Source organism: Balaenoptera musculus, chromosome 17, assembly GCF_009873245.2.
Source record: "Balaenoptera musculus isolate JJ_BM4_2016_0621 chromosome 17, mBalMus1.pri.v3, whole genome shotgun sequence".
Taxonomy (NCBI): domain Eukaryota; kingdom Metazoa; phylum Chordata; class Mammalia; order Artiodactyla; family Balaenopteridae; genus Balaenoptera; species Balaenoptera musculus.
Window position 1 is genome coordinate 51199206 of NC_045801.1, and position 23428 is coordinate 51222633.

At 35.8% G+C, this 23428-nt stretch overlaps 1 protein-coding gene and 1 pseudogene across 3 annotated transcripts in view; both read left to right on the top strand.

The window, feature by feature from the left end:
• Window positions 1–23428, top strand: part of RMDN1 (regulator of microtubule dynamics 1) — a 36480-nt gene that overhangs the window by 4724 nt on the left and 8328 nt on the right. For 2 of the 3 annotated variants that reach the window (XM_036830060.1, XM_036830062.1), the window contains exons 2-5: window positions 9859–9976; window positions 14712–14808; window positions 16442–16601; window positions 21832–21921. In XM_036830060.1, coding sequence (XP_036685955.1) covers window positions 9859–9976; window positions 14712–14808; window positions 16442–16601; window positions 21832–21921 — 465 coding nt within the window. Of the gene's footprint in view, window positions 1–8219; window positions 8366–9858; window positions 9977–14711; window positions 14809–16441; window positions 16602–21831; window positions 21922–23428 lie in introns of all 3 variants that reach the window. The other variant, XM_036830061.1, reaches the window with a different exon arrangement.
• LOC118883328 lies at window positions 11974–13069 on the top strand (annotated as a pseudogene).

Below are 23428 nucleotides of genomic sequence, written 5' to 3' on the forward strand. Positions count from 1 at the left end.
CAACTTTACTTAATTCATATATTATTTCTAACAGTTTTTTTGCGGAGTTTTTAGGGTTTTCTGTGTATGCCATCATGTCATCTGCATATACTGATAATTTTACTTCTTTTCCAATTTGTATGCCCCACACCTTTTTTTTTTTTCTTGCCTAATTGCTCTGGCTAGGACTTCCAATACTATACTGAATAAAAGTGGCAAGAGAGGGTATCCTTGTCTTGTTTCTCATCTTAGAGGAGAAGCTTTCAACTTTTCACCATTGACTGTGATGTTAGCCATGGGTTTGTCATTTATGGCCTTTATTATGTTGAGGTACATTCCCTCTATACCCACTTTGTTCAGAATTTTATCGTAAATAGATATTGAATTTTGACAAATGCTTTTTCTGCATCTATTGAGATGATCATATGATTTTTGGCATTCATTTTGTTAATGTGGTGAATCAGATTGATTTGCAGATGTTGAACCATCCTTGCATCCCTAAAATAAATCCCACTTGATCTTGGCTTATGGTTCTTTTAATGTATTATTGAATTTCATTTGCTAATTCTGTTGAAGATTTTTGCATCTATGTTCATCAGGGATATTGGCCTGTACTTTTTTTTCTTGTAATGTTCTTTTCTGACTTTGGTATTAGGTTAATGCTAGCCTCATAAAATTAGTTTGGAAGTTTTTCCTCTTCTATTTTTGAAAGAGTTTGAGAAGCATTGGTATTCATTCCTTAAATGTTTGATAGAATTCACCAGTGAATCCATCTAGTCCTAGGCCATTCTTTGTTGGGAGGCTTTTGATTACTGATTCAATTGCCTTAATTGGTAATTGGTCTGTTCAGATTTTCTATTTCTTCATGATACAGTCTTGGTAGGTTGTATGTTAGTAGGAATTTATCCATTTCTTCTAGGTGGTTCAATTTGTCAGTGTATGATTGTTCATAGTAGACTCTTATGGTCCTTTGTACTTCTGTGGTATTGGTTGTGCTGTCTCCTCTTTCATTTATAATTTTATTTATTTGAGTCTTCTCTTTTTTACTTGGTGAATCTATCTAAATGTTTGTCTATTTTGTGTACCTTAAAAAAAACAAAAGCAAAAAACGCACGTCTTCGTTTTATTGATCATTTCTCTTGTCTTTTTAGTCTCTATTTCATTTGTTCCCCCTCTGATTTTAGTTATTTCCTTCCTTCTGCTAGTTTTGGGTTTTGTTTGTTTTTCTTTTTCTTTTTTTTTTTTCCAGCTCCTTGAGATGTAAAGTGAGTTGTTGAATTGAAATCTTTCATGTTTGTTAACATAGGCATTTATCACTATGAACTTCCCTCTTAGAACTGCTTTTGCTATATCCTACAGATTTTGGTATGCTGTATTGCCATTTTCAGTTTTTTCAAGGTGTTTTTAAAAAAATTTCTCTTCATTTCTTCTTTGAAGCATTGGTTGTACAGTAGCATGTTGTTTAATCTTCATATATATGTGAATTTTCTTCTTGTAATTGATTTCTAGTTTCATACCACTGTGGTTAGAAAAAATGCTTGATATGATTTTAATCTTCTTAAATTTATTAAGACTTATTTTGTGACCTAACATTATGATCTGTCCTGGAGAATGTTTCACGTATGCTTGTATATTCTGTTGCTTTGGGATGGAATGTTCTATATATGCCCATTAAGTCCATCTGGTTAAACATGTTGTTTGAGGCCAGTGTTTCCTTATTGATTTTCTTTCTGGATGATCTATCCAGATGAAAAAATGGGGTTGATGAAAGTGGGGTATTGAAGTCCCGTACTGTTATTATATTGCCATCTATTTCTGTTGTTAGGTCTGTTGATAATTGCTTTATATATTTAGGTCCTTCTATGTTGGATGCATGTTTACAAACGTTATATCGTCATATAATGACATTCTTTGTTTCTTATTACAGTCTTTGTCTTAATGTATGTTTTGTTTGACACAGCTACCCCAACTTCCTTTTGGTTTCCATTTGCATGTAATATTTTTTCCATCCCTTCATTCTTCATTTTCAGTCTTTGTGTGTCCTTAAAGCTGAATTGTGTCTGTTGTAGGCAGCATATAGTTGAGTCTGTTTTTTTCTTTTTTTTTTTAATCCATTCAACCACTCTGTGTCTTTTGATTGGAGAATTTGGTCCATTTACATTTAAAGTAATTACTGATAGGTATGGATTTACTATTGCCATTTTGTTAATTGTTTTTTGGTTGTTTTGTAATTCTTTTGTTCCTTTCTTCTTCTTTTGTTCTCTTCCTTTGTGATTTGTTTATTTTCTGAAGTGGAATGCTTATTCTTTTCTCTTTCTCTTTGGCATATCTCCTATAGTTGTTTTTTTTTTAATTTATTTATTTTCTTTTATTTATTTTTGATTGTGTCGAGTCTTTGTTGCTGTGCACGGGCTTTTTCTAGTTGTGGCGAGTGGGGGCTACTCTTCGTTGCGGTACACAGGCTTCTTATTGCGGTGGCTTTCTTGTTATAGAGCATGGGCTCTAGGCATGCGGGCTTCAGTAGTTGTGGCACGCGGGCTCAGTAGTTGTGGCTCGCAGGCTCTAGAGCGCAGGCTCAGTAGTTGTGGCACACGGGCTTAGTTGCTCTGCGGCATGTGGGATCTTCCCAGACCAGGGCTTGAACCCGTGTCCCATGCATTGGCAGGCAGATTCTTAACCACTGTGCCACCAGGGAAGCCCCTCCTATAGGTTTTTGCTTTGTGGTTACCATGAGGCTTACATAAAACATCTTAGAGTTTTAACAGTCTACTTTAAGTTGATAGCAACTTAAATTTGAACGCATTCTAAAGCTGTATGTTTTTACTTCTCCCCTCTCCCCACATTTTATGTTTTTGATGTTGCAGTTTATTTCTTTTTATTTTGTGTGTCTGTTAACAAATTATTTTTACTACTAGCTTTATAGTCAATTAACTCACCACCTTTACAACATTAGATTTTCCCAATTTTCATATGTATTTACCTTTACTGGTGAGATTTGTACTTTCATATGTTTTCCTGTTACTAATCAGCACCCTTTCATTTTTAATTAAGGAAGTCCCTTTAAGGTTTCTTGTAAGACCATTCTAGTGATGATAAACTTCTTGTTTTACTTGTCTGGAAAACTGTTAATCTCTCCTTCAATTCTGAAGGACAACTTTACCAGGTAGAGTGTTCTTAGTTGGCAGTTTTTCCTTTCAGAACTTTAAATATATTGTGCCTAACTCCCTTCCCGCCTGCAAAGTTTCTGCTGAAATATCTGCTGATAAGTCTTGGGGTGGGAGGGAAATCCCTTGTATGTAACACGTTGCTTTTCTCTTGCTGCTTTTAAGGTTCCCTGCTTGTCTTGACTCTTTAATTTTCATGTGTCTTGGTGTGGGTCTCTTTTGATTCATCTTTTTTTGAATTCTCTGGGCTTCCTGGATCTGGATGTCTGTTTTCTTCCCTGGATTAGGGAAGTTTTCAGCCACTGTTTCTTCAAATAAGTTTTCCGCCCCTTTCTCTTCTCCTTCTGGGACACCTATAATACAAATATTGGTCTGTTTGATGTTGTCCCTTAAGTCCCTTAAACTATCTTCACTCTTCTTTATTCTTTTTTTTTTTCCTTTGTGCTGCTCTGATTGGATGAGTTCCATTGCCCTGTCTTCAAGTTCACTGATACTTTCTTCCACTTCTTCTAGTCTGCTGTTGAACTGCTCTGTTGTATTTTTCATTTCAGTTATTGTATTCTTCAGCTCTATGATTTCTGTTTGGTACTTTCTTATATTTTCTGTTCCTTTGTTGAAATTCTCACTTTGTTCATCATTCTTCCTCTGAGCTCAGTGAGCATCTTTGTGGCTTATTTTGAACACTTTATCAGGTAAATCACTGGTTTCCATTTTATTAAGGTCTTTTTCTGAGGTTTTATAATTGGAAAGGATTGTAATTGGCCCCTAATATGTGTATTTAATTAGTGACCTTCCATTTAGGCCTAGCTATGAATATAAGCTAATAGGCCTCTCACAGAAAGCCTGGAGGTGCATTTCAGTCTGTTTTCTCTGTACAGTAAGTCCCCTACGTACGAACAAGTTCTGTTCCGAGAGCACATTCATCAGTTCAATTTGTTCGTAAGTCCACCAAACTTAGCCTAGGTATCCAACTAACACAATTGGCTACATAGTACTGTACTGTAATAGATTTATAATACTTTTCACACAAATAATACATAAAAAACAAACACAAAAAATAAAGAAAACATTTTAAATCTTACACTACAGTACCTTGAAAAATACAGTAGTACAGTACAACAACTGGCATACAGGGGCTGGCATTGAGTGAACAGGCAAGAAGAGTTACTGACTGAAGGAGGGAGAGGAGGTGGGAGATGGTAGAGCTGAAGGATCATCAGCAACAGGAGATGGAGGGCAAGCTGCAGTTTCACTCATGCTTGCCATTAATGGCACAGGTTCTGGTTCCTTGCTGGATTCAAGTCTATCTACCCTCCTGAAAGAACAGTTCAGTGATGTCTGGGTAGTAGCTCTTTTTTTTCTCATCATAGATAACACAGTAGCACTGGATTGCATTCCGAACAGCTGCTGCAACCTTTGTGTACCATTCTACATTTGGGTCCTGTGCCTCAAAAACTAACAGTGCCTCCTCAAATAAAGAAAATCCCTCTGCCATTTCCTGCGTTGTGAATCTCTTAGGTTCTTTAGTTATTTCTTTATTCCTTTTGTCTCTCTTTGTCCTTCCTCTGGGCCTCCAGTTCCATCAGGTCTTCATTAGTAAGCTCCTTGTGTTGCACAGCAAGGAGTTCAGTGAAGTTGTCCTCTCGCAGATCTAGCTCCAGCTTCTCACTGAGGGTCACTAAGTTTCTGAAGACCTCTTTGGACTCCTCATCCACCTTCTCAAATCCATGAAAACCATGAACAAACTGTAGGCAAACGTTCTTCCAAACCCCGTTCATGGTGACGGCCGTAACCTCATGCCAAGCAAAGTCAGTATTTTTTATGGCCTTGTAGATGTATAGTCCTTTCAAAATTGTCACAAGGTTGTTCCTGATTGATCACGCACCTTTACTGCCTGACAAAAAGTGTGACGTAGATAATGTTTCTTGAAAGTTGCTGTAACTCCCTGGTCCACAGATTGGATGAGTGACGTAGTATTTGGTGGCAGATGCACTACTTTGACTTTGGGATGAAAGTCACCCATGAATGGGGGGTGGCCTGGAGCATTGTCGAGCAACAGAAGAATGTTGAATGGGACATCCTTCTCCAAGCAATATTTCTCTACCTCCGGGATAAAGTGGTGGAAAAACCAATCCTGGAAAATGGCCTGTGTAACCTAGACTTTGGGGTTACTCTTCCATACAACAGGAAGAGAGCCCTTGGCTATATTTTTAAGGGCTCTTGGGTTCTCTGAATGATAAACTAAGAGAGGCTTCAGCTTCGTATCGCTGGAAGCATTGCCACCAAACAACAGAGTTAGCCTATCCTTTGTTGCAATATAATCTGGCATCAACTTTTCCTCCTTACTGGTGTAATTTCGGTCTGGCATCCTCTTCCAGTACAGTCCTGTCTCATCCACATTAAAAACCTGCTTGGGTAAATATGTACCTTCATCAGTAATTTCTCAAAGCATTTCAGGAAATTCCTGGGCAGCTACCGTATCTGCACCCGCTGCCTCACCACTTACTTTTACGTTGTGAAAGTTGGCTCTAGACTTGAACTGATGAAAACAGCCATGGCTGGCATTAAAAGATGTTCCCTCTGGTTCTTTGCCATGTTTCTTCTTCAAGTCTTCATAAAGGCTTTTACATTTCTTTTGAATCAGCATTAAGCTTAACGAGACTCAGCGCTGATGCTGATCCTGCGTCCACACACTGAGAAGTTTCTCCATCTCCTCCATCACTTTTCCACGCTTCTTCGATATTGTTGACATCATTGGCACAGTGGATGTTCCACAATCTTGTCGTTGTTCTTTAGAATTGTGCCAATGGTTGAACCATTCGGGTTATAAGAATGAGTGACGTCTACAATTTTTTTGCCTCGCTCCACTCTCAATTATTTTCACTTTTGTTTCCATTGTTATCGCTTGGCGCTTCTTAGCAGTACCAGCTACATCACTGCTGCTTTTACACTTGCTTCTGGACATCCTGGGCTTGAAATAAAGATCCTGTACTACTGTATTGTGTACAGTACTGTATAGTAAAATACACAAAAGCACAACCACTTGTAGAGGATGCCCACACATGACAATGTATGCCAGACATGTGAACTAACTTACATGATTGGACATGAGAACGCATGTTCAAATCTTTGAAAGTTCTCAACTTGAATGTTCGTATGTAGGGAACTTAGTGTACTGTGCCCTGTGGGGGTGGGGAGTTAACCACTTTAGAACTGTTTTTCTGTTTGTTACAGTTCTGTGAAACTCATGAACATAAGCCTCATTGGCCACCAGAGTCAAGCGAACAGGGAGTGTCCCCTGGTGGCAGCTGCAAAAACCGGAGTACCAAAAGTATGCACAGATGCTTTTGGGGGAGATACTGGTTACCTGGAGCATGGCAAAGCAAGAGTGCTTTGATAGTGCCCACCATCTGAGATCTCTGGAAATGATTACTGTGTGTTAAATTAGATACCTGCTCCTCTGGCTGAAGATAAGATAAGCAAATAAGTGTCTTTCACAGAAAGTCTGGGTGCTTTTCAGTTGACTGTCTCTGTGCTGGGCTCTGGGATGGGTGAGTGTGCATGAGCCCTTAAAGAATTGTTTCTCAGTTTGCTATAGCCTTGTGGGTCTCATGGACACAAGCTCCATTGGCTTTCTAAGTTAGATGTTTTGGGGTTCACCTCTCAGGTACAAGTCTTTAAAGTTGGGGTGCCCAGTGTGGGGTTCAAGCCCTTTGCTCCTCAGGGAGAAGCTCAGGGTTGTAAGTTCGCTCCCAATACTGGGTCTCCACGCCAAAGGTGTGGTTTATGGGAAAATTTTGTCTCAGCCTCTCCAACCTGTTTTGATGTGGGTTTTTCCTCCTTTGTCTGATGTGGAGGAGTCACTCAGCTAGTTTGGGGGTTTCTTTCAGAGGAATTTGTCCTATATGTAGCTGTAGATTTGGTGTGTCTGTGGGAGGAGGTGTGTTCAGCTTCCTCCTATGTTGTCATCTTGAACCAGCACCCATTGGGGACCATTTTAGAGGCTGCCTACCACAACTAGATTCTGAAAACCTTGTAGACCATGTTAAATATTTTTTATTTTATTCTAAAGGTTATAGGAAATCATGAAAGAGTTTTAAACAGAGAATTCATAAGATCAGATGTGAGTTAAAAAATAACTTTTTCTAGTGTCAAGAATAGATAGGCTAGAGTGGATGCTGGAAACCAAATAAAAGATCATCGCTATAGGACAGGTGAGATAATGTGGTGGTTTGAACTTTAGTGGTAGCCATGGAAATGGAAATAAGTGGATGCAATAAAAGGATATTAATGATGTAAACTAAGTGGACCTAAAAGATAGCTTTGATGTGGGAGTTCAAAGGAAGAAGTCAAGGATGATTCTCAGTTTTCTGGCTACTCTAGCAGTGTGGATGGTGGTGCTATTTCCTGGGATAGGACCAAAGAAAACAATTTGGAGGGATAAAGGAGGAGGTGAGTTATCTTTTGGGGTAATTAAGGTGAATATGATGAGATAGCCAAGTTAACACGTGGAATAGACAGTAGTTTGATAGGTCTGATTTTTACCTTCTGATGCCTGGGCTGGAGATCGAGATTCAGGAGACTTTAGCATATAGTTGTAAATGATGCCATGGTAGAAGTTGAAAGTACAGTTGACCCCTGAATAATGCAGGGGTTAAGGGTGCTGACCCCCCAAGCAGTCGAAAATCTGCCTATAACTTTACAGTCAGTCCTCTGTATCCGTGGGTTCAACTGTTTAGTAGTGTAGTACATATTTATTGAAGAATATCCACATATAAGTGGACCCACACAGCTTAAACCTGTGTTGTTGGAGGGTCAAATGTATTTAATAGTAAGATGAGAAGAAGGCCTATCACAGAGGAATTCCAACATTTAAGAGGAGGAGGAGCTGGCAAGAAGTAGTAGAAAAACCAGGAGATGGTGGTGACACATTCCTTTCCATCTAGTGATGAGTTTGTATATTTGAATTCCTTCTAGCTTGAAATCATTATAATCAGTGTTGAAGAAAAAACATATTTAAGAGATAGCTTGTTTCTTTTGTTCAACAAATTTTTTTTTCAACAAATATTTTTTCAGAATTCATTGTATGGAAGGCATTGTGCTGAGTAATGGCTAATGTACAAGGTGAATACCATGAAGGGGAAAACTGAGTGAAGTGGACTTGAGGGAAACAATAGCTGTTTTGGCTGATACTTGAGATGCCTGTTATACTTCATGTGGAGGTAAATGTTGTTTGGGCAGCTGGATATATGATTCTGAAGTTAAGCGGAGACCTCTGGGCTTTTAAAAATTTGCATGTTTTTGGCATGTTGATGGCGTTTAAAGCCATGAAACAAAATGAGATCACCAAAATGATATGTGTAGGGAAACGAAGGTCTGAGATTAAACCCAGGACACACCTGGGCAGTGAGGTTTTGGAGATGAGGAACCAACAAAAGAGGAGGAGCAGTTATTGAAATAAGAGTAAATTCAAGAGAGTAGTATTACAAAAGCTAAGCGAAGAGTGCTTCAAGAGTGAGAGAACACAGCAAGTACTGAGGAAAGGGGTTGGATGAATTATAAAAAGACGAGGAAATTTGGGGGATTGATGGATATGTTCATTATCTTGATTGTGGTGATAGTTTTACGGGTTTACGTATATCTTAACACATGGTACACATTATGAATATGCAGTTTATTTTATGTCACATATCTCAATAAAGCAATATTTTAAAAATTTCTTATATTAACCATTTATGATTTTTTTTTAAAAAAGGAGGGAGTGAACAGCTGTGAAATGCTGTTGATAGATCAAGTAATATGAGAGTTTACTAGGAAATAGCATCCTTGGTTACCTTAACTAGAATACTCTCAGTGGAGTTGTGGGGGTAAAAGTGATTTGTGTGAGCTCAAGAGAAAATGGGAAGAGAGAAAGTGGAGACAGAGCTCTAGACAACTTTTTGAAAGAGTTTTGCTGAAAAGAGAATTTGGAAAATGAGACTGAAGGGAGATGTGAAGTCAAAAGGAAGCTTTTTGTTTTGTTTTTAAGAAGGGAACAATTACAGCTTACAAAGATAGTATAGCTTGTTTTTATACAGATGGGAATAAATTGACAGAAAGGACAAAATTGATGCTATGTGAAAAAAAAGGGAAGAATTGCTGCAGTGATATCCATATACTCCTTTGCCATTGGTCTTGAGAATTCTGGCCATAATTATGAAAATTAATTTCTAAATCTGTTTTGATATGCTCTTTATTTTATTCATGGTTTATTTTAAAACTGGGTTTCATGGATCACTTTTGAAGATAGCTTTATTTAAAGCCATGTATATTTTTTATGTGTAATTACCATATTTGATATCTTTCATCTTGTCTGTTCTTAAGGTTGATGTTAATTATATTGGTCTCTTATTTTATTTCAAGAAATTATAATATCCATGCTTCCTCAAATAAAATGTAAATCTTCCAGTCCAGCACTTATCAGCATAACTGTGATTGTTACATAAGCTACCACCATCAGCCATTGTTAAGAATCTTTTCTTAGCAGGATATGCTCTCCCTATAAAGTAATTATGTGAAATAGTTTTACTGAAGAATTTGACAAAGTAAATTTTGAGCTTCCAATACTCATAGGATTGTCTTGGGGGTAGGAGAAAATTGATGTAATCTTTGCTTGGGATAGCAATTTCTTCAAATTTTCTAAGTTTGTTAACCCTGACCATAATTCTTTCCATAGGTGATAGGAAACCCAGGAGCTTTCAAAAGAAGTCTTTTATTCTCTGCCTTGTCTTATTTGGGTTTTGAAGCTTATCAAGTCATTTCCCAGGCTGCTGTGGTTCATGCTGCAGCCAAAGGTAAGCCTAAGGTAAACATCAGGAACACTTAGAGTTGTTTGTGTTTGTTATATTTTGTTAATAACTTATTATTTTTGAATAGATAATGCAACTAACATGTTAGAGACTAGATTATTTTCTGCTTTTCTCTACTTGTCTATATGTCTCTACTGTGGACAGACAGATATATAGATATAGATATAGATATAGATATATGTATATGTATATATATCAGACTGACAACTAGAGAAAAGCAGAAAATAATCTAGCCTCTAATATGTTAGTTGCATTATCTATTCAAATATATAAAATGTCTTCTAGCAGCTAGAGCTCCTTCAGTGAGAAATACTCAATTAATACTTTATAGTTTTATAGGACCCTTGGGCTAAGAATCTTTTTTACATTTTTAAAGGGCGGAGGGGTTGTGGGGCCGGGGGGGAAGAATATACCACAGAGACCATATCTGGCCCACAAAGAATATTTGCTCTTAAAATATTTACTCTCTGGATCTTTATAGAAAAAGTTTGCCAACCTCTATTTTTTAAAATATTTATTTATTTATGTATTTATTTGGCTGTGCCTACTTTATAATGATACAATGATTCTTTTGTTTCCTTAATGCCAAGGTGTTACATTCTTCTTGATGTAGTTAAGAAAAGTCTAATTACTTTGAGATAAAAACATTTTATTTATAAACAATGCAACTTGGTACTAAATATCAAATAACTGGCTGAAAAATAGAAAAATTCCATCAAATTTTTTATTTTTTAATTTAGCAAACTATAGATATATAAACATAAAATAAGACTTGCCATATTTTAAAAATTAAATTTAGTTAAACCAGTTGTATATGTAGACAGAGCCAAAATTCAGTCTATTAGAGAAAAACTTTTAATTTATGAGTTAATAAGTCTTTGTTTTTCACAGTCCTCACTTTTTTTTTTATTTATTTATTTTTTTAATTTTTTTTTAGTCCTCACTTTTTAACTATCAAGAAGGTACTTGGGAAAGAAGAGATTTGATTTTGAACAGATGTTCTTATTAAAGTTCTAGTAGATGAAGAATTTGAGATTAGCTAAAGAGTACTAGTTATTTGTTGATTTCATTTGCCCATGACTATTCTTATATTTTTAAAAAAGCAGATACTTGAATTGCTACGCTTTTGTTTTATCTTTTCTTTTGTTTAATGTATCATTTATTTTCATGAAAGACAAAGTAGAGGACTTGGTTTTGTCACTGGCTCAATGACATATTTTGGCAAATACTTAAAACTCAGCTTCTTAAAGCTCTCTAGACTTTTCATCATAACTTTAACTCTCACAGCAACCTTGTAAAGTAGTTAGGAGAAGCCATATTTTCACATTACAATATTAATTTTTTTTAAAGCATCCTTGAGAGACGTGCCCAGTGGTTGCACTTCTAAGATTTTCCTGTGTGTGCCCCATTCTATTAATTTTTGAAAAGAAGCTCAAAAAGTTAAACTTCTTCAAAGTACCAGAGCAGAGACCTTACCTATTTCTTTTCACGTCTATCACACTTAGTTTCAGTGAGCTTTAGCACCATTACAGAAATTAGTGCAAAGTTTTAGGGCTTCCCTAAGGAACAAAATATGGGACTTTGAAAGGCAAAGTCAAAATTATTTATAGGCTTAATGATCATAGTTGGTTTTTTGAGAAGTGTCCTAATGACAGAAAATTACTGCATATTTGGTAAATTAAAAATAACATTTTAAGGTGCTAGGCCCCTGTGAGGCCTGCATGATCTGGGGTGTGGCCTTGCGCAGCCACAGTAGTAGAGGGTGAGGGGGGGTGTCAAACCGTCAACTGTTTCCTGACTTTGTACTTCAAGGTACTTTGATGTGGCTTTCCTCCATTTTCTTCCTCCACCTCTTGAGTGAATGGCCGTGAACTGGGCTACAGGAGTCCTGTGGATCACCAAGTGGGTAGGCTCCCTTGCCCAGAGATCGCTCTGTGTCCCAGCCAGACTACATATCCTGCTGAGCAATGGCTGACCTTTCACTCCCGTTTCCAAGATGGCTACTGTCAAGTGTGAACTTATTAAGAATTTCACTTCAGAGGAAACCGTTCATCACAATAAGATCTCCATTATAGGAACTGGATTGGTTGTCATGGCCTGTGCTAATAGCATCTTATTAAAAGGCTTGAGTGATGAACTTGCCTTTGTGGATGTTGATGAAGGCAAACTGAAGGGTGAGACAGTGGCTCTTCAACATGGCAGCCCTTTCATGAAAATGCCAAATATTGTTTCCAGCAAAGATTACCTTGTCACTGCAAACTCCAATCTAGTGATTATCACAGCAGGTGCATACCCAAGAAAAAGAGAAACACACTTTTATGTAGTCAAGTAAAATGTGCCCATCTTTAAATTAATGATTTCTAGTATTACCCAGTGTAGTCCTGGCTGCAAACTGATATTTGCTTCCAATCCAGTGGATATCTTAATTACGTAGCTTGGAAGTTGAGTGGCTTTCCCAAAAACCATGTTACTGGAAGTGGCTGTAATCTGAAGTCTACCCATTTCCATTTCTTCATTGGGCAAAGGCTTGCTATCCACTCTGAAAGCTGTTATAGATGGATCCTTGGTAAACATGGAAACTGAAGTGTACCTTTGTGGAGTGGAGTTAACATTGCCGTGTCCCTCTGAAGGATCTAAACTCAGATATAGGAACAGATAAAGATCCTGAACAGTGGAAAAATGTCCACAAAGAGTGATTACCTATGGCTATGAAATGGTTAAAAGGAAAGTTTATATTAATTGGGCCATTGGCCTAACTTTAGTTGATTTAACAGAAAGCATTTTTAAGAGTCTTAGGAGAGTTTCCACCATAAGTAAGGACCTCTGTGGAATAAATGAAGTGTTCCTTAGTGTTCCTTGTATTCTGGGAGAGAATGGTATTGCACACCTTACAAAGATAAAGCTGACCCCTGAAGAGGAGGCCTGTTTGAAAAAGAGTGCAGAAAAACTTTGGGAAATTCAGAAGGAGCTCATGCTTTAAAGTTGTTTAAGCTACCATTCTGAAGTTACTGAAGAGATAGTAGTTACAGAATTGTATAACAAACTTGAATAAACATGAATTCGTAGAAGTTGGAAAAAGGAAATGGGGTATAGTGACTCCCCTGTTTATTTAGCCCTCCAGCTTTTTATTTAGCATCCAGATGCTGGATGATACTTACATTTTTTTGTTTTTACTATTCCTAAGTAAGTGTATCTGACTTTGTTTCCATTGTCATACCAGCTGTGACTTTCTTCTTCTGCTTCCTGCTTCTGCTTTTAAGGACTCTTGTAATTATACTGGACCCACCTGGCTAAGATAATTTACTATTTTAAGGTTAGCTAATTAGCAACCTTAATTCCATCTACAAGCTTAATTCCCCTTTGCCCTAGTAACCTGTACATTTTCACAGGTCCAGGGGTTGAGATATGGGCTTGTCTGGGGCCATTATTTTGCCTACCACAAATATTGACTAAGAATGCTGAGACTATTTACTTCCTACTACTTACTCTTGAAGAATCTTTGGCTTTTTATAACCCAAATATGGAAAATCAGCCACTGATAAAAATATAGAATAGAATGAAAGCAAACTTAAGAAAATTAACTGGCCATGAGAATATTGCTAAACTATAGCACCTAACCAGACTGAAGTAGGATTATAGAGGAAAAAAAATCTTTATTTTAGGGTTTCTTTGCTGTTGTCATTTAATTTTTCTTAAATTAGTATAATTACATGATGATTTTAACTTAAAAAATACTTAAGTTTACATAGTTGTGTCATATATTTATGAGGTTTTTTTTGCTGGTCTAGATTTTAATTTTTCATAAACTTAAAAAAATTTTAGTGCACATGTAATATATAATATTGTACACCAACTGTACTTCAATGAAAAAAAAATTTTTTAGCCTCACATACACTATGATTAAAGCATACTAAGATAAATAATAAAGTAACTTGATGGAACATATTGGAATGTTGGCTTATACGTAAGACTAAGTAATACAGCACCCTTATAGAAGACAAAATTAAATGTGTATGTTTGTTAGTAATAATTGGAATATCTGAAATTCAGACTAACTGGGTTTTTTAGTAACTAGTCAACTTTTTTAGAGCATTACACTGTCTATAAGTTTTATGGTTTTTGTTGTAATATCTAAACTCATTAATGAGTTGGTTGGAGCATAGTGCCTCTGATTTAAGTTTCAGATCCTCTGTGTAGTTAACTTCATCTACATTTTTTGATGACAGATTTGACTCTTTTTCCATAACAATGTCTGTATAAGTTAGATCATAAAAAGAATCTAGTAAAACAGTGTGTTGCATTCCATGCAAATTAATAATTTTCCGTGCTGTAAGTGGATATCATATCATTTTCTGCAATGGATTTTTCCTTCACAGCGGCAGCACTAACAAAGGCTTTGTGTGGAGGGTAAGGGTACCATAAATTCGTCACAGAAAATTACTTTTTTCATTTTTTAAAATGTGTCATATTAAGTCAGTACCAGAATAAGTTTTCTAATTTTTTATTTTCCAAGGTTTTAATAAATCACTTATTATGTGTGATAGCTTCATACTTATTTCTACTATACTTACATCTCAGTTGTTCAGAATTTCTGATCTTTCTTTGTAGGTGATTTCTGTATCTAATTTCTTTTGCTTCTATATAAAAGTGTTCATGTTTCTTAGAATTATTGCCATCTGGCTTGGGAAGACCTACTTTATTGTGTCTTTTTCTTTTATAGTCTTCAGAGTTGAAGAAATCCTTGAACAAGCAGACTACCTATATGAAAGTGGAGAAACAGAAAAACTTTACCAGTTGCTATCCCAGTACAAGGAAAGGTGGGCTATGTATGATAGGCCTGGGTTTGTGGTTTCCTGAAATTTTTTGTTATTTAACAATTAAAATATTCTTGGTGCTTGGAATTTTTATAGTTTTTAAAAGTTTTTACTTCAAAATAATACTTCTTAGAGCTTAATTTATAGTATGATTTTTTTCTTAATGTTAAGTGACTCAAAAGTGCTACCTATATCTCATTCAGAAAAGGTGGTTCTACTTATTCTAGTTGAATGTTGAAATTTTTTTTCATTTTGTTATTTTACTTTGAATACAAGGTAGTCATTGAATAGATGTTTATCTTATCTATATGTATATTTCTCATTTCTTCTAAATTAATTTCTTATTGCTTTAAGATTTGAATGAGCTAGGATGATTTTTTGTCACCATTGAATGATATCTGTGTATCGCTGTGAAGCACAGTCTCATAGAGGAACTAAAAATACCTCCTTTTTCTATTTTTAGTATTAGCTTACATGCTTAGTCTGGTGTATTAATGTGCCCTCATTTTTTGGGGGGAGGATGGAGAAGGAGGGAGATTCAGCCCAATAAAATAAGTCAAATCAGGCTAGATGGCATTTCCAGATCACTGATTTACCTCATCTCCTGAACTAAAAATATTGAGTCATTTTCAACTACCTTTCTTAGATTTCCCCAAACCAGTTTTCCCCACAAGACCCATAAATTTTACTTCCTAAATATCTATAGGATCCAACTTTCCTTCTCCATTGTTCCCTCAGTAACTTGAGGTGGTTGGCTTGGCATTTTATAGTCATTTCAGTTACTTGAAAAGTAAGCTACAAGGTAGTTATTCCATATTCATTGAATTATAGTTGTACTATTGCTACCTTTAGTTTCATTTAACTTTATGTGAATAGTATTTTTGTTAAGAAATGTATAATGTAGTAGGCTTAAAGACAAACATTTAATAAAAGGGAATTTAAGGTTAGTTTTTAAAGAAATATTCCTAACTTTTAATCTTGGTTTCTGTTTTATTTATTAGCCATTTCAAGTCTTAGATAATTATATTTAAATGGCAGTTCTTCAAGGAGTCCAAAGCTTTAAATATTTCATGCATCATGGCATGGATGATACATTCAAAGATAAGATTTATTTTGAGATTACATTATATTTAATCATTCATTCATTAACAGATATTTATCATATATTTTTTTGTGTGCCAGGTACTGTATTTGGAGCTATGGATACAGCATTTTGTTTTATAGAGCATGATCTTGTCTATAAATTTATGTATTTTATGGTACTGTCTGAACCAGTTAGTGAGCTGTCTGAAGCACAGTGCCACTGAAGTCAAGCTTCAAGTTATATGTTGAATTTTGTAGGGAAAGTGTTCAGAGAATTCAAATACAGATATTTTCTAAGGAAGTTAGTATTTTAGATATTATAAGTAAGTTAATGTTTGTGTATAATATTGGATATTTTGTAGGAAGTTTTGTCAAATACAGTTTTTGTATGGTAGAAAATAATAAATTTAACATGAAAAACGGATTTTGATATCATATTGCTCGCTGTATCCTCACTGACCTGAAAGACCGTATGTATTCATTAGTGATATGACCTTTAACAATTTTAAAATTGAGCTAAAATGGTTGTTGTTTTATATTTATTTCAAATCAGTGAAGATGCAGAGTTATTGTGGCGTTTGGCACGGGCATCACGTGATAAAGCTCAACTCAGTGGAACCTCAGAAGAGGAGAAAAAACTCTTGTTGTATGAAGCCCTAGAGTATGCAAAAAGGGCACTAGAAAAAAATGAATCAAGTTTTGCAGCTCATAAGGTGAGGTGCTTACCGTACTGTAACTGTTACCATGTACTGAGAGGGACATTGGTCTGTACTTACCTACTGTCTCTAATTTACATAGGAAACAAATAGCTCTCTTTTAAAGAAGTAGGGAAGAGGTTTATTTTTATAACATTTTTTTCAAACAGAAGTAGTTCTTTGCATTCTTGAACATTTATTCTAAGTTCATTAGTATGTTTGATAAATTACTTTTGTGAAGGCTTATTTTTTAACCAGAGTGTTAGTAGTTTCATGAATTACCTCAATCTTCATTTCTAGTAGTACGAACACTGGACAAATGTTTTCTCATTTTCCTCACGTTATATTTCTGTTATATGTGGAGGTAGGAGTATAGCAGCTGGACAGCTGAGACCTGGTATAACTTTTTACATGTAACTCCACTAGCTTCTGGATTTCCTGACTGGTTTAGAATGTTATTCAGTGGCTACTGTGGGGAGACTAGGGGACATTATTGGTATTTTGGATTAGGACATCACTTTATCATACTAGACTGTCCTCAGTGGAGCCCCCAAATCATTGTGACAACCAAATTCTGTCTCCATGCGTTTCCAAATGCTCCCTTTAGGGGATGGTTCTGTCTCCGCCCGACCCCCACTTCTATCGCTACTTGTTTATATTAAGGATGAAACATACAGACCCTTTAAATTTGCTGAGACTTGTTTTATGGCCCAGAATATGGTCCATATTTATAAATGTTCTTTTTGCACATGAAAAGAATATTTATTCAGCTGTTGTTGGGTATATCTCATAAATGTCATTCAGGTCAAGTTGGTTGATAGTGATAGTGGTGTTTGAATCTTCTATATCCTTACTGATTTTCTGTCTACTTCTATAAATTATTGACAGAGGGATGTTGAAATCTCCAAGTATAATTGTAAATTTATCTGTTTTTGTTTGCAATTTTTTTAGTTTTTACACCATGTATTTTAAAGTGCTGTTATTAGGATTATAAACATTTAGCATTGGTATTTTCTTGATGCATTGACCTCTTTATCATTGTAAAATGATCTTCTTTATCTCTAGAAATATTCTTGGTTTTATAGTCTACTTTGTCTGATATGAATGTAACCACTCTTGTTTTCTTTTGATTGTTAACATGTTACATCCTTTTCTGTCCTTTTACTTTTATTTGTGCCTTTATATTTAACTGTACTTCTTGTAAGGAGATGCTAATTCTTGCTTTTATTTTTACTTGTTTTATATTCTTCACATTATGTAAAATTCACCATTGTAATGTATACACTTCAGTGGTTTGTAGCATATTTTACTATGGTGTTCAACCTTCACCACTATCTAATTCCGGAACATGTCCATTACCCCCAAAACAAACCCCATATCTATAACCAGTTAGTCCCAGTTGTCTCCTGCTCCTGTCCCCTGGCAAGCACTGAGCTACTTTCTGTCTCTATTAATTTGCCTATTTGGACATTTCATGTAAATGAAATCATACGTTATGTGGCCTTTGTGTGTCTGGCTTCTTTCACTTAGCCATGGATGAACAACGTTCATCCATGTTGGTATATGACAGTACTTCATTCCTTTTTATGGCTGAATGATACTCCATTGTATGGAAATACCATTTTTGTTTATTCATTTATCAGCTGATGGGCATTTGGGTTGTTTCCACTTTTTGGCTATTATGAATAATGCTGCTATAAATAATTCCGTACAAGTTTTTGTGTGAACGCCTGCTTTTATTTATTTTTTTAATTGAGGTAAATTCACATAACATAAAAGTAACCATTTTATACATTTCGCATTTTTATACCATTAGCATTTATACATTTACAGTGTTATGCAATAGTTATCTCTCTCTAGTTCCAAAACATTTTCATCACCTCAAAAGGAAACCCTCTACCCATTAAACAGTCACTCTCTATTCCCTCTTATTCCCAGCCCCTGACAACCACTAATCTGCTTTCTGTCTCTATGGCTTTACCTACTCTGGATATTTCATAGAAGTGGAATCATACAATATGGGATAATTTGTGTCTGACATCTTTCACTTACATTGTTTTTGAAGTCCATTCACCTTGCAGCATTTATCAGTACTTTATTCTTTTTTATGGATGAATAATATTTCATTGTATACCACATTTTGTTTATCCATTCATTAGTTGATGGACATTTATTTCCACCTTTGGCTATTGCTTATAGTGTAGCTATCAACATTCGTGCACAAGTATTTGTTTAAATATGTTTTAAATTCTTTTGAGTATATACCTAGTAGTGGAATTACTGGTTCATATGGTCATTCTATGTAATTCTTTTTGAGGAACTGTCAAATTATTTTCCAAAGTAGCTGTACCATTTTACATTGCCACTAGCAGTGTATGAGGGTTCCATTTTTCCACATCCTTGCCAACACTTGTTATTGTCCATTTAAAAAAATTATAGCCATCTTAGCAGGTGTTAAGTGGTATCTCATCATGGTTTTGATTTGCATTTTCCTAATGACTAGTGATATTGAACATCTTTTCATATACTTATCGGACATTTGTATATATTCCTTGGAGAAAATGTCTATTTAAATTCTTTGCCCATTTTTAAACTTGTCTTTTTATTGTTGAATTATAAGAGAATATTTTCTGTATACTAGTCCCTTGTTAGATATATGACTTGCAAATATTTTCTCCCATCCTGTGGCTTGTCTTTTCACTTTCTTAATAGTGTTCTTTGCAAAAGTTTTTAATTTTGATAAGGTCCAATATATTTATTGTTCTTTGATTGCTTGTGCTTTTGATGTCATATCTAAAAAACTTGCCCAATCCAGTGTTACAGAGGTTTTCACCTATGTTTCTTTCTAAGAGTTTTATATTTTTTAGCTCTTACATTTAGGTCTTTGGTACATTTGGACTTAACTTTTATGCATGGTGAGAGGTAGGAGTCCAAATTCATTCTTAGGCATATATATATCCAGTTGTCCTACCACCATTTGTTGAAAAGATTATTCTTTCTCCACTGAATGGTCTTGGCATCCTTGATGAAAATCAGTTCAACATAAATGTATGGTTTTATTTTTGAGCTCTCAGTTCTATTCCATTGGTCAGTGTGTATCCTTTTGCTAGTACCACAATGTCTTGATTACTATTGCTTGGTAGTAAGTTTTGTAATAAGGAAGTGTGAGTCCTCCAACTTTGTTCTTCTTTTGTTTTGACTTCTTTTGTTTTGACTATTCTCAGTCCCTTGAATTTCTGTATGAACTTTAGGATCAGCTTGTAAAGTTCTGCAAAGATGCCAGTTGGATTTTTCAAAGGGATTTCATTGAATTTGTAGATCAATTTGGGGACTGTCACCATCTTAACGATATCTTCCAATCCATGAACTTATGCATTCTTCCCTTTGTTTAGGTCTTTTTTTTTCCATCAGTGTTTTGTAATTTTTCAGTGTCAAGTAACTGTCAAAGAGGATCTTCAAAGTAGCAGGAAAGAAGGCTTTTAGGCAGAACTAGAGTAGCATTTAATTTGGAGGGTTTTGTTGTTGTTGCTGTTGTTTTCCTTACAACTGATATTCCTAGATCTTTGTGAGCTCTGGATTTCTAAACCTTTTGGGTGGTTCTTTTCTCAGCCTTGGATAGTCTTTTCATATGCAAGCGATGATCTTTCCTCAGCTGAAAAGGGTGACCCTCTGCAATTCTTCATCTGGAGTTCTAGCTCCGGTCAGCTATTTCTTCTACAGTATTCTGCTCTGTGAACTCCAGACACCTGGGCTTCCCCAGACTCCCAGTTCCATCTCTTCAAAGCAGAGACACTGCTTGGCCTATTTTGCCTCCCTGGGCTTCAACCTAGAAATTTCTTCAGGGCAGCCATGGGGCTCATTTGTTTCTCGTCTGTGAGATGTCACTGTTGCCTGATGTGTATAATATCTTGAGAGTCTTTATTTCTTATATTTTGTCTGCTTATTTTAGTCTTTCAGGCAAGAAGGTAGGTATAGTGTCTATTACCCCTTCTTGGCTAGATTATCTGTTATAAAAGAAAAGTTTTCTTTAAAAATAATGTAAACTCATTACAGAAAATAGACATTTTGGAAATTGAAAAAAAGTACCAATATGGAAATAAAAATCACCCATGATCACAGCTCCTACCATCAGCTCTTGCTAGTATGATCATTAATTAACAGTCCTATGTAGTAACTAAACGCCAATCTAAGCAGAATGTTTAGGATTCATCCATAAGTTTGTGTTTGCTTTGATATAGATGATAGTTAAATGCATAAGAGAAGGTGATTTTATCTAGAGCCCTGATACGTGGGAAAAGATCAGAGCACCAAATTTGAAACGCTGTATGACACCTCTAGTCATCTGAATTTGGGCAGCTGGGTGACTGTCAATGGAGATTAAATGAGCATAGTCAGTGTGTGTTTTAAATTATACTCTTTTATTTTCAATAAAAATATCAAGATACAAAAGATTTTGGTGGAGAATAGATTTAAACAGAAGTTTAAGTATTAACATTTTTATGGTTATAATTATTAAAATTTCACAGATATAAGCACAAACAAAAAGAAATGGTGTGTGTTTATAAGAAACTGTTGTATCTCACAGAACCCAAAGGCAAGATGCATTTAGGCTTCAGGAAAAACTGGCTCAATTGCTCTGAGGCTTCATTGTCTTTCCTCTTTGCTGTTATTTGCAAATCTTTTTTTACTTTAGTTTTTTTCTCATCCTCAGTTTTGTGACTTTCTACAGCATCTGGGTTTATGAAGCTTGGATATTTTGGTTTTGGTTCTTAGGGAAGAAACTCAGATTATCTCAGTTTGGGTCTGTGTCCAGCTATGGGTGTGGGGACAAGGTCACAATTGACAAATGTGGCTGTTATTACTATAACAATGAAGGTGTGGGAGAAGAAGCAGCTCCAAGAAAATAGGATAAGAAAATAAAATGATAATTATTAAATCGCATGTTTCTCTAAATTTATATTCATACCATAAATATGAATCGTTATCTCCCCATTGTGTTGGTAACTTTCTTAGAGATTCACTACCCTCTGCCTTGTATTATAGTTCTCTAAAAACATGTCCAAGTTCCTTGAGGGCCATGTCTACTTTTTCTTGTATATTCCAGTATATTTAATACAGTTTTTGTGCTCGGCTTTTTATTAAATGACTACTGAGGAATAAATATCAATAGTTATTCAGTTTTACCTTGTACTGAATGGAATACTGTTGAGTATTATTATTCTTACACCTTTTTTTCTTCTATTTTTAGTGGTATGCAATCTGTATTAGCGATGTTGGAGATTATGAAGGAATCAGGGCTAAAATTGCGAATGCCTACGTGATCAAGGAGCATTTTGAGGTACTGATGAACTTTAAAAGTCATTAGTTTTCTGAATAGATTTTTGTTTCACTTATCTCTTGCTGTATAGCAAACCACCTAAAACTTAGTGGCCTAAAACAATGACTACTTATTTCTCACAGTTCTGTGGATTAACTGTGCACAGTGGTGCTTCTGTTCTGCTTGTTGTGGCTTAGGTCATTTAGAGGGCTACATTCACCTGGACCCTCAGCTGGGACGGGAATGTAGAAGATGCCCTCTCATCTACAACAGTTTCTCTCTACTTTTCTTCTCATCATTTAGTAGTGTAGCCCAAGCTTCTTTATAGCATGGTAGCTGGCTTCCAAGAGTGAGCATTCCAAGGGAAAATTTCCATCGTGCAGACTTTTATCAAGCATGTTTGCATCACATTTGGTAATAACCTGTCGACCTAAACAAGTAACGTGGCCAAGACTGGAGAACGTGGGAGAGGCTTATACAAAGTCCTGAGTGCCAGGAGGTGTAGTCTCATCTAACAATCTAATACAATTGACATACCACTCCCAAAGGTAATAGTACTGTATACGATTATGATCTCTGTGTGTGTTTTAATATTTCCCCCAAAGTTAATTTACTTATTTATAGTAAGCTCTTCCTTAGGTGCCAGAAATTCTCCAGGAGTTTGTATATTTCATGATGTGCATACACACTATTCCGTTGTACAAAAACAAACAACAAAAAAACTGCAGCTAAAAACCCAGTGTATTTGTCTGTCTTTCTTTCTTTCTCTCTCTCTCTCTTTCATTTTTGGCTGGGTTGGGTCTTTGTTGCCACGCGCAGGCTTTCTCTAGTTGCAGCGAGTGGGGGCTACTCTTTGTTGCGGTGCGTGGGCTTCTTATTGTGGTGGCTTCTCTTTGTTGCAGAGCACGGGCTGTAGGTACGCAGGCTTCAGTAGTTGTGGCACGTGGGCTTAGTAGTTGTGGCTAGCGGGCTCTAGAGCGCAGGCTCAGTAGTTGTGGCGCACGGGCTTAGTTGCTCCACAGCATGTGGGATCTTACCGGACCAGGGCTCGAACCCGTGTCCCCTGCATTGGCAGTGGATTTTTAACCATTGCACCACCAGGGAAGTCCCTGTCTTTTGATATTATAGACCATCTCAAAAACACACAGGAAGAGAAAGTGATGAAAACAAACATATTTATCGTTATAGTCTCAATTCCTAGTTAATGTAATGACTAGTGGAAAAGAACATTGGACTAGGAGTCAGGAGACCTAGCTTCTTATTTGGGCATCAGTAGTGTATATATATATATATATATATATATATATATATACACACACACACACACACACAAACACACATATATACGTATATATTGATACACATACATATATATTTCAATTTAATAATATACATTTTTCACGTTTTAAGACCTTTGAAATCAGATTGCATTATATATAATCAGTGGTATCTTATAATTGGCAGTGCTTTTTTCTTAGTGGTGTATAAAATAATGATGTGTCATAACGTTTATGGTATCTTAGATTCA